This window comes from Buceros rhinoceros, unplaced genomic scaffold (genome assembly GCF_000710305.1).
Source record: "Buceros rhinoceros silvestris isolate BGI_N320 unplaced genomic scaffold, ASM71030v1 scaffold12390, whole genome shotgun sequence".
NCBI classification, from domain to species: Eukaryota; Metazoa; Chordata; class Aves; order Bucerotiformes; family Bucerotidae; genus Buceros; species Buceros rhinoceros.
This window is the reverse complement of record NW_010389068.1, coordinates 36,024-48,180: the sequence shown is the minus strand read 5'-3', so window position 1 is coordinate 48,180 and position 12,157 is coordinate 36,024. Positions and strand designations below refer to the sequence as shown.

Genomic DNA, 12,157 nt, shown 5'->3' with positions numbered 1-12,157 from the left:
AGGGGCCCTTCCTCCTCTTTTCACGAGTGAGGATGGAGATGAGGCAGCGTCCATCACCCCTCGCCCCTTCGGGAAGGGAGTCCCGCCGCACGTCCGTTCTCGGGGCCCTCGGCTTCCCTGCAAAGTTAGATGTGCAGCAACAGGCGAGTGTTGCCATATCGGCTCTTCCAGGATCAGCCTGCAGCACCGCACATCCTTGGGTGCTCTTCCTGAGCTCTGTCATTAGTTACCATCAGTAGGTAAGAAAAAGCAGGTAATGAAAATTTGGCACAACTGCAGAAAGTGAAATCAGATTATCCTTGTACGTGGCAGTCAGAACTACAGTCAGTTAGTACCGCTGTAATTTACTTCATCAACCGTTCCATTATTGCATTTTGGCTGTTGAAAAACGTAAGATCAAAACTTCTCATGCTGTGCCGTCAGTATGACGTCATGGCGAGGAGACCCCATGTACCTCTGTGCCCGTCGCACAAACAGAACATCAGAACCAGCGCTCTGCGGGGCTGGGTACGGCGGTGCCGGTTCCACCACTGCTGTGCTACAGGACCAGTTACCAGCAGTTGAACTAAGTGAAGCACTGTCAGCTAGGTAGGAGAGGCCAAGCTGTGGGCGGGTTAAAGTCGTGTTAAAATTAGGAGTATCTTTCTAAACTAAGAGCATGTTCGAGGCAACTGAACGTAAAACTGCACTAAGTCCCATAAAATGCTCTTAAGATGAGAGAACAGTTACTTTGTTCCCCCTTTAACCTCCTGTCTACCCACCCGCTGTCAATACTTGATAGCTTTACTCTGGGTCTGAAATAGTTAATCACGGAAGCATCGCCTCAGCTGTCCACACTTCTTTATCCCTTGGGCAGAACAGCGCACTTTGTGCAGTGAGTAGAGATGGTTGAGGGCTCAGCTCAAAGCGCCAGGAAGGAGTTTTCAAGAGGTCTCTGTGTCTCTTGGAGCCCAGGTGACCACTGGATGAACACGAGGCGCAGGCAACTACCAGTACTCAGCCACTCGTAAATATTCACCCCATTTCTTGGTCACCACGAGAGGTTATCCCGAGGAGGCAGCAGGTCTTGGAAATACTGCGGAGATGCCCTCGCGTTCAGAAGAGCAGGAGCATTCTTAGCCAGAGGTTCAGGACTCTGAACTCTCCGTTCACAGGCACGTTTCAGAATTTGTCACAGCCAGGTGAAACGAGGAAGTCCAGAAAAGGTCATGACCTAAGTGACAGTGTACAAAGTCAAATTCTGACCTTACTTCAGCTTTAAGCGGGCTCGAGGAAGCCTCCTCCCCGCTGACACGGCTCCACATGGCACTGTAGCCGAGCTCGCCGGGCAGAGGGCAGCTACGGCGGTGCCTGCCCGGCCGGAGCAGCCAGATGCCGGCGCAGCACAATCCGAAGTGAATCGCGACAATCGGACTCCGTAGGAAACGGTACGTGAATCACTGTGCAGTGCGCTCCGGGGTGAGTCATCCCGGTTCAGACCAGCTTTCCGACCAGTACGATGTCAGTCAGCTCCTCGCACAGTTCCAGATGAGTCAGATCTCAGCGCCGAGTACAATCTGAAGTGAGTCACTGCCTAATGCAGCGCCATGTGACTCCAGTACCCAGTGCGAGTTGTCAGAGCTTCTCCGCGAGATGAGTCACTTCATAGTACAGTAAAATGGGCTGGTTGGAGACCATTCATAATTAGGCACAATGCAACCAAGCGCTCAGCAGGAGATGATGCGAGTGAGCAGAGCAATCTGCTACGTGCACCGGCTGCACTGCTCGCATAGTAAAGAGGTTTGTAAAATATTGGGATGAATGAATTATTTTTTAAGTGAGCCGTGTAAAAATAACTAGAAGCAAATCCTTCCTCTGAGATTAAAGCCAGCCGAAGCAGAGCTGAAGCAGCAGTAAAACTCCCAACACTGGGGAAGCTGCAGGGGGGTGTTGGTTGTTTTTGCTTCCGAGAGAGCTGATGAGGCAGTGTGAGCTGACACCCACCCACCGAGGCGGATCCGGCTCCCCCGACGAGGGATGCCACGGACAGTCCGTGCTGTGCACAGGGGGGCTCAACGCTGCTTGAACGTAACTGCAGTTCGCAACAACCTCGTTTGTGACGGGGCTCAGCACGGGACGAAGTTCTGTCCACGCTGACATTCACACTGCTCCGCTGTCGCAGCACCCACGTGGACAACTGGACCGCTGTTCCTTTCGGTGCTTTCTCTATGCAACGGGTAGAAAATTCTCTCACGTCTTTCCCATATCGCAGGAGAAATCACGACAGAGCGTGTCTGCTCTCTGCATGTTAAAGTAACTTTTTCAGTGAAGTCTCTTGTGTTAAAATCCAAAGGAAAGAAACACTTTGCAATGCTGCAAGAGCAAATACAAGGCATCCTTCAAAAAAACCAAACCCACAAAAATCCCACTGAAACCCCAGGAAACTACATTTAGTTAACAGAAATTCAGATTTCACTCTGAAAAAGACTTAAGTGCAGGAAGTTTTTTGACACTTAAAGCAACGCTTTAATCTGGAGAGCTGAACCCAGCTCTGCTGAGCTGCTGCTCCTCTGCAAAACAAATGAAACAGGTCAAGGCACTAAATTTCTAGAGGCTTTGCATAAACACAGCCCAGGATTGTTACTGAAACCCACAGAGGGCTACTGCTTCCTCTGGCAATTTCATCCACTGAAGCCTTTGACAGAGCCGGGCGCAGCAGTGACAGAAGCAGCTGCTTTGCGCCGTGTGGCTGCCAGTCTCCTCCTCCTACTCGTAAACTCTGAGCCGCTTCAGCCGCCCCACTGCAAGGTGCCAAATCTCCAGTGATACAACGAAAACCTTCGAAGAGCTCTTGCTCTTAGCTCCCGAGGAGGGCAATCCTGAGGCACGTGCGTACGTGTGGGTGAGGTCATTAGCATGTGTTATTCCTCTTCTCGGTCTAAAATAGTGCACCGCTCGAGGCAGAAAGCCTACGTGTCAGATTTGTCAATGAACAGGAAGAAGCAGGAGCGTGAAGCCTCCTCTTCATATTTCAGCCAAGAATAAACTGCCACAGGCTGCAGTGGGAGCGTGTGGCAGCCCCAAATATTTCTAAATTAATATAGTAGAGAGTCAGAGGTTCACTTGGAGCTTGACCCCAGTTGCAAGGCTCTGTGGCATTAGTAGATAAGGACAGAATCTCGTTTTTTCAACTCACTGGTTATCACTGGGGGGATCCAAAGAGAGAGCAGCAGCTGCGAGAGCTACGTCACCTCCCCTAGAGCTCACTGAAACCAATAGTTGTGTTTAATTTCTGTAAGGGAGTGCAGAGCAGGCCTGAAGTGTTTACAGAACCCAACCAGGCTGTGGTGCTCCACCTCCGCGCCCTTGCTCCAGCCGGCTGCCAGCGAGTGGTCCAGCGCCGGGCTTCCAGGCTGTACAGAACCGGGAAAGCTCCACACTGGGCCGTGCGAACCAGCCCCGAGGGCAAGTTAGGGCTTACACGCCCGCCTGGTGGAGCGGACGCTACCAGAGGACACACCATGTCCAAGTGATCATGTTGAAGTAACAGAATCTTTGCGCTTTGAGCTGAGAAATGTCATCGAGGATAAAAGTATAAAATCACTGTCTACAATCTTCTGTGTAGTCTTCTGGGATTTTTGTGGTGGTGGTTTTTTATTTGGTTGTGGTTTTGTTTTTAAATCTGACACTTATGGCTTAGATTTTAAACATTTCTGCTCTGGGGAAGGCTATTTTCTTGGTAGCCCACCTTCCTCCTAAGAGACAAGCAAATACTATAAACATTACAGCTAAGCGAAATATCATCTGAGGTGATTTTAAGCAGGGCAATAATTTTCATTCCCCCTTCACACTCCTTTGTGTTTATAAGGTCACGTACCGAAGTGATGCCTCCTAACGTGAATGCCAGCTTGCAGTGACAGTCCTTGCCCTAGAAGAGCTGGGACAGACACGCTTATTCCAGTACCTCAGCACAACTCTTAAGGCATGGCTGTCAAAAGTCGCTTTTCAGTTGCTTGCTTAAATCCCTGGACTTTTTTTTTTTCCTTAAATGACTTATTAGCATTCAGGAATATGAGCATGTACTCTTACATGAATCACAGGTGCTCTCTAGCTGGATAAGCAGCAAGAACCTGCGCCATTCTTTTTGCTCTATTTTTGGTTCCTTGCTTTTCAGGGACATTTTTATAATGGACTCGGTTTGTTGCGAGGAGGACCCCTCTCTCCTGGGAGATGCAGAAACCCTGGACCTAGGCATCTGCATAGATGCTACATTAGATTGACTTGAAGCAGTGAAGCAACCACAGGCAACTCAACTACTCTCTCTTCTCAATTAACTACTGGACTAATTGGTGCTCTCCAGGTGGGATTTGTGCTGTGGATTCCTCCAAGCAGGACACTCTGTGCCTGGACTATGTTTCATTGTGCTGATTAACATCCAGAGTGGAGGAAATGGTCCTTCCAGAGACTTCAGGGCTGCAAAATTGATCCAACTCCATGTAGATTGCAGGTAGTCAGAGAAGACTTGAAAATAGCCAGAAGAAACTTCCTGCAGATGCAGAAAGGATCACGTAGGACAGTCTTTTGTACACAGGAGATGTTTTGTATGTAGCTCAAGATGATCACTAGGGATGGACAGTGCATGTGCTGAGTGGTCCCAAGGAGCACGGCCCAGCTGGCTGTACGAACGGGGCAGGAAAGCACAATTCAGAGCCTCATCTGGTCCAGCCAACAGCACCACTACAAGGACCTTTGCAACAGAAATTCCTTTTGGCATCTGGACGCTGACTGTCCTGTTCAAGGATCTGATTCCCCACAGTGACTTGATATTAGCAACATCAGATCTGAATCTGGCGCTGATTCAGAACCAGCAGAATGACACCTTTTAGTCCTTCCCTATCCATACAAAAGTCCTATTTTTTCGACTAAATGATGGCTACCCAAGCCCTCACCGAGCAGATGTAGGTGCCATTTCTTTGGGCAGTCACACTCATATAACTGGCCATGGAGATACATGTCACATTATACCCAGCAACTGGCTAGAACTGTACACAGGCTGGGGTTCAACAACGCTGGGGATGGAAGAGGTTCTCATAGCACCTCTGAGAGGTCTGGAAATCTGAGAAGATAAAGGAGGCCCAGGGAGTTTAGAGCAGTGACACTGCCATTTTGGTGCTCCTTGGTCTCTTGTTCTTGTTTAATTTCTTACTGCCTTAAACTCCCTTACTAGGTTGTTATACCACAAGAGATCCATACCCTAAGATTTGCCTTGCCGAGGAGGAATAAGCCAATCCACAGTTGCTTTTCTTTCTCTAGGTTATCTCCCTCACACCAAAATGGCAGTGTCACTGCTCTAAACTCCCTGGGCCTCCTTTATCTTCTCAGATTTCCAGACCTCTCAGAGGCGCTATGAAAACGAACAAATGGTGTGAGAACCCCCGGTGCTGGATGCTCTTTGCATTTCGCAAATTGGGGTTTGCCTTCTCTGACCTCACCAGCTGGTGTGAGGGAGATAACCTAGCGAAAGAAAAGCAGTTTAAGGCAATAAGAAATTAAACAAGAACAAGAGACCAAGGAGCACCTGAGGTTTTTGAAATCCAGGTGTATTAGGGCTAAACCTGTCACAAACTAGGTTGATTAATCCCCCCACTGGGGCTCAGAACTAGCTTCACCTCCTGGACCTTCCTGTCTATCCAAATGACTCAAAAAACCAAACAAGAACAACAAAACCCAACCCCAACCCAGAACCAGAGCAGTAATTCGAGCTTGAAGCTATGAGATGTGGGTCTGCCTGAACTTGTAAGGACCTCAGTTAAGGGGAGGAAAACAGCATCTTGTAGGCCTGAACCTTTAATTATTTAAAGAAATATATCTAAAAATCTAAATAAACTCCAAGTACCTCGGAAAAAAAAAGTCCATCTCTAAATTCATAGTCACAACAGTAAGAGTTCTCTCAAAGCATAAATACGAGACTATTCAATCCGAGCGGAAACAGAGGACAATAGTTTGTGTGCACCGACAGACATCCACCCCTCTTAGAAAGATGGAAAAAGGCACTTTCAGTGGTAAGAGAAAACTCTCGCTGTTTGTAACCGCCTGCGTAAACTCAGGAAGCAGAAGGAGGACTTTGAAAGAAAACATTTACACGCTTTTTGAAGTAAGGCACTTCAGACAGTTCCTAACACCTCAGCTTAGCACCACGTGGTATTAAGTCCAACCCCAGACGTGAAGTCACTCTTCTCTGCAGCAGAAATACCAGTTGCAGGTCAGATCCTCAGCTGGTAGAAGTCCCCTCGTCTTCACTGGCCGTAGCCAAGCGGTGAGGTTTGTCGGCAGTTGAAGATTTGACATACAGTACATGGGATCAGTGCTGAAACTTCACAATCAAATCTATAAAAACTAGGGTGGGGTTTTCTCTCATCACAATGAGATCTTGATCCTCTTTGTTGATGGACACACTTATATTTGATTGTCCAGGGAAATGAAACAGAACACACTTGACAGTGGCCAGTAAAAGCAGTCAGGCTGTGGGGACAAGTTTGTGCCAACTCTTAGGGTACTTATGAAACGGAGTAGCTGGGGGTGGGGAGCAACACCCACACGCCTCTGACCCGACTTCCCCCCTCCACCACTTGTGGGTCTGCTGAATGTGTTCCCAGCTAGGACAGGGAAAGAAAAATATTGAGCTAAACATCAAGTATGAACATACGTGGTTCCCTTTAACAACTTCAAGGTAACTTGTTAGATCAAATACTGCTGATGAATCAGATTTCTCATTATTAACAACCTGATCACCCGCAATATCAGTCTAGAAAATAAGCACGGCCTCTGTCGAATGCACCGTATGACTGTCAGCTGCCCCAGGAGGTACAAGCAGGATAATCACTGAACAGGGCCCTAATTCAAAAGCTTGGTTTGTCTTTAGGCCAAGAGATACATTCCAGTCCTCTTCATCTTATTTCCCATTACTCTAATAGTAATGAAATTGCTATCATAAAAACATGCTTTATCTGCTAAAAATAGCTTTCAGAAATCTTCATCACATGAATGACCCAAACCTACTTGCTTATTCAATGAGAAAGTTGCTGTACAGCCAAATCAAAATGAAAATGCATCACTTAATCTGCCTTGAAATTTTGCGTTGCTCAATCCTTCACCTTCCGTAAACTGTGTGAGAAATCCCGTGATGACAAACATTCATAAGAACCTACAGTACCCGAAAACATCACAGTAAGGCGTATGGTTCAGAAGCGAAACAGAGAGACAAAGCTGCTGGGCAGTGTTTGCCGTACAGCTCCTCACATCCTCTTCGCTTCCATTAAAGATGTCAAGGGATAGTTCTGAAGATGACCCTGAAATGGTAACAGGGGATCCAGAACGATCTACTGAATCAAGGCACAGTGGGATGAGGTGGGGGGGAAGAGCACATTCTTCCTACCTCCGCCAGCTGTTACCTTTCTCCTTGGCAAAAAGCAAACAGGAACCAGCTTTTCTACTGGGAGCACCATCAGCTCAATCGTAACATGGGTCAGAGATAGGAGTGTGTGCACTAGCCTCATAAAACATCTCAGAAGTAAGAGTGGATGGATTAGGCTATGCAAACCACACGTCTCCGAATCCAGGTTACGCTCTCCTGATCAGTAATAGTCCCCTACTGTCCAAAGCAGCCCGAAATACTGTTAGATAGATTATCGTTCCAGTAATGCCTTACATGGCTTTACTTTCTAACCGAATTACGAAGATGCCCTACTGGAAAAAGTACAGATACCTGGAAGGAAATTAATGCTTAGGGCTCTGCTCTATTCCTGTGAACCCAAAACTCTGAAGGAAAGAAAGGCTGAATCTACAAATGTACTTTACATTTCGCTTTTATTCTTCCACGCTTTGAAACCAGAAAGGTCGTGGGATTTTTGGAAGTTACGTTCTTCTTCCGATTTTCTATTTCTGGGCACTTAGACACTGCTTGTCAGATTAACTCTACAGAGTTACAAAACGGGTTATTGCTTCTACCTCTATTGTTGTTCCTAGGTTTGAGTCCTCCTGCGAAACAGGAGCATCTTCTGCTCAGCATGTCATGCATTTTTCTCTTGGGAGAGTGGGTGGTTCTCACAGAAACAAGCACTATTAAGCTCTATAGGAGAGAAACAAATTCAGCACTTAAAAAAATCCGGCAAACTGTAGTGCTGCGCTCTGTTAAAATAATGTTCTTTCCTCTCCTGACACTCCCGTTGAGTTCGTGACAATGCCTGGGCTGTCTCCCTCAAGTTACAACAACAGTATGGCCTAAACCTGGCTGAACATTTTAGGAAGGAAGGGAACTTTCACCCTCCAGTGTTCAGCTCATCAGATTACATATCAAATCTGGTATTCAAGTGTCAATTAAAAAAAATAACTCAGTGCTGGTAGCAGCTAATTTTAACTCCCCTACAACTGTCATGGCCTTGAAAGAAATTTTAACAAGCTGAAAAAAACCTACACACAAAGGGATCTCAGTGACACAGGAAGACAGTTTGTTTTGTATTCAAAATACCGAATTTCTTAAGTGCTGCAGAGCAAGTCTGAAGCTTATAGAGAGACAGGTCAGAAAGGGCCAGGGACCTCAAGGGGTCTTGTCACTTCGTTAACACCACTTTCCCTGCACAACTGGCAGAATTCAGGGTCCAAAAAGGTTTTCCAGAACAGTGCAAAACCCACAACCAGCAGTTCCACCAACAACTGTTTCCTGCCGTCTTCTGCTGGGGGAGGTAACCCAAAACCCACGTGTTAAGGCATCCAGTCGTGCGTTTTCTCCCTCAGCAATTCTCATCCTCACCGAAACGCTTGATTCCTTCCTGAGAGAAAGACATTTTAAAAACCGGTGGCAGTCAGACCTATAATGGCCCTGGAACTGGCCCTTCCCTTCGCTACAGGGCGACCAGCAGATCTGAGACATCCTCCATCCTCACCAAAGGCCAGGTTTTCAGAGCTCAGGTGTCTCACTCACAGATCACTAAGCCAATTCAGGGTCCAAAAAGGTTTTCCAGAACATGGCAAAACCCCCAACCAGCACTTCCACCAACAACTGTTTCCTGCCGTCTTCTGCTGGGGGAGGCAACCCAAAACCCACGTGTTAAGGATTAACATCCAGTCGTGCGTTTTCTCCCTCAGCAATTCTCATCCTCACCGAAACGCTTGATTCCTTCCTGAGAGAAAGACATTTTAAAAACCGGTGGCAGTCAGACCTATAATGGCCCTGGAACTGGCCCTTCCCTTCGCTACAGGGCGACCAGCAGATCTGAGACATCCTCCATCCTCACCAAAGGCCAGGTTTTCAGAGCTCAGGTGTCTCACTCACAGATCACTAAGCCTGTGCGATGGATAACCAAGAGAAAGACAGAAAAGACAGGAAGGAGGCTCTACCTACCGCTAATTCTGTACCACTTTCCTTAGAACTGGCCTTGAAGTCAAAACCCCTTTCAGCTCCTGGGCTCCATCACTGCGCTAAGAGCTGCAGCTTTCTCAGGCCCGTCACATCCACCTTTTGCTCCCTGCATCACCCCTCGTTTCTCTTTGTATTCGCACCACGTCCAGAAGTCAATACCCCACTGCCTTCCATCACAGCACTTAAATCAAGTGAGTCAATCTTCCAAAGGACGCACCTCCAAAAGCTTCTACGGGGAAAAAAACCCAACAAACAAGCATTTAGCTTTTTAGTTCCTTCAGCACTTCTTGGTAAAACTTTTAAAGCAAACAAAACGGGAAAAAAAAGAGAGCGAGACGTTTCTCACTTCCCTCTTCTCTTGCTGTCCCGCAGCCCATGGGATCGGAGCGGATGGAGATGCGCAAACGGCAGATGTCTACGACCCAGGAGACCCCGGACGCTGCACAGGCGCAGCTCAGCGCGGGCAGCCGAGGGTCCAACGCCTGCTGCTTCTGTTGGTGCTGTTGCTGCAGCTGCTCATGGTAACTAACCCCTCTCATTCCAGCCGCTGGGGAACAGAGCAGCAGGGGAGGGAGCCCACAGCCAGTGTCTAGGACAACATAAGCCACACAACCCCCCTGGGTAATTCTGCAGATCTGGGACTAAGAGAGATGCCTGTGCTCTAGTACTAGATGCAACAGTCTACTCCAGTTTACTCCTTTTTTTCCCTGCCACTGAAATAACAGATTTTTAAAAATATTTCTCTGTACGTTATCTCTGTGGTACTGCTGTCGTCAGTAATGGAAGGTCTGTTTCGTGCAGGACTGGTTCTCCTCAGCCTTGAGCTTCACCAGGGCTTCCACGAAAAACTGAAAGCAATACCAGAACATGTCACAGCTTTAGACTTAGGACTGGGACTTCACGAGCAGCACAGACTGTGGTAGATGGAGATAGGTGGAAGATGGTGGAAGAATTCCTAGGTCAGAAAACCAGTAACCAGGTGTCCTGTGCTATTCTTTTGTTTCTAAGGCAACTGGATCTGTTGTCATGAACTAGTGTGGCCAACTCATGGCACCTGCAACTCACATGAAGTTAATTCTTAGGATCAGAGACTTTACACATCGTGAGTATTTGCTGAAGATAAGGAGAATAGTCAGAGATAAGTCAGAAGAACTCACCACAAGGTTTTAAGGAGGAAAAATTATCAGGGAGGCAAAGGCAAAGAGGAAAAGTACCCACTCAATTCCTTAAAGTAATGTGTTCGCCTTCCCTCTCTTGCTAACTCCTCCAGATACAAGTGATTTTATTCAAGAGTTAAGCTTCCTATACTCAAAAGTCCTGTATCTGTTCGGGGCCAAGTGTTAACTAATGAGTGAGACCAGAGCAGGCATTGAAATAAAGTCCTAAACAGCCCTAGGAGTTCCACCACAACACTGACAGCAAGCTGAGCGCTGCTTATAAATGCGCCATCCACCTCACAAACGCTTCGGAGCAAGGAAACCTGGCACTGAGGTGAGGGGGAGAAGCCATAAATACCGTTACAGCCCAGACTAGGAATCTCTTCCATTTTTCCCCAACAGCAGCTGGTAGCAAATGCTCTGGTGAGCACCACTAGAAGGCAAAGGAAGAGCAGGTTCATCATCCCCTTGCTTTGGGTACTCCGGTTCTGATCTTGCTTCCCAGCAAGTGCTTAGAGGTAAACTAAGGTAGTCCTGCGCCTGTTCCCGCTGCCTGGCAGGACAGCGTCTAGGTTAAAGCATCCCGTAAAAAGTCCGTATCATCTGAACGGTCCAGTGCAACTGCAAGTAGCTCAGTCCAGAGCTGCATTACACGAGCACGCATTCTGCCATAAAACCAAAAAATAAGGCACATTTATCTACTAAATGCACAGAAAATTTGCGTTTTATCTTTTAAATTGTTGATAAAGTGCTTTTTTTTGCCATTTTACCTGGCACTTTCCAGGATGCTCATTTTCTGTGCATCTCTCTATTCAACAAAAGCAATTCCCTCAATAGGGTGTGTGAAGGTACCCCCAAATTCATGATGTTTAAAACTCCTATTTGCATTTCAGAATCACCTGGGAAACCAGCACAAGCTCCAAACCAGAGCAGTGCGGTTTAGCTTTAAAATAGTTCCTGCGTTTGGGGTGGTTTTTTTGAGAACAATTGTTTTCTAGTAGCAAGAAATGCAAACCAAACTGTAATTAAGCTATTTATATTCCCTATTCATAGAGCCTTTCCTCAAAATAGCCCAGGCACTTTGAACAGAAAAAATATGAATAGGAATAAAAATAACCGTCTACATGAGTCACGCAGCCGAGTCGCTGAACATCCAGCACTCAGCATACTCTTAATAGTAGATTTAGAGTGGAGAACTGGTGGAACGGGTCTCTCAGCTGGGTGCTCAGAGCCTGGCTTCATTCCTACAGCCAAACCTCCAGCCTCCAGCTCTTCCACATCCTAAGAGGATGCAGGATTGCTCTAGTCTTTTTTTCGTTTACTTGTACGTTTCTTGTTATTTTTTCTGTGGTTTCCCCCTCTGTGCGTTATCCTGTAAGACTGTAACCTTTCCACTGGATCCGTTGGTTCCCCTCAATCCAAAAATAATTCTGGCAAGCATCTCACTTCTTTTCTGTGTGTGAGGAACTCATAATATATCACTTTTCACATTAAAAAAGGCCAGAAGCACTGGTGAGTAACAGACTGAGACCCATAAAACACCCCGAAAGAATAGAAAACTGACATCAACTACTAGTTTGGGGTTTTTTTTCTGAAAAGGTAA

General features: G+C 46.9%; 1 protein-coding gene across 1 annotated transcript in view; it reads left to right on the top strand.

The window, feature by feature from the left end:
* Positions 1 to 9,766: 9,766 nt before the first annotated feature.
* The window catches only part of RGS20 (regulator of G-protein signaling 20), a 6,714-nt gene continuing 4,323 nt past the window's right edge, over positions 9,767 to 12,157 (top strand). The window contains exon 1 of the mRNA XM_010132781.1: positions 9,767 to 9,918. Within this exon, the coding sequence (XP_010131083.1) occupies positions 9,773 to 9,918 (146 nt within the window). The 5' untranslated portion in view covers positions 9,767 to 9,772. The remainder of the gene's footprint in view (positions 9,919 to 12,157) is intronic.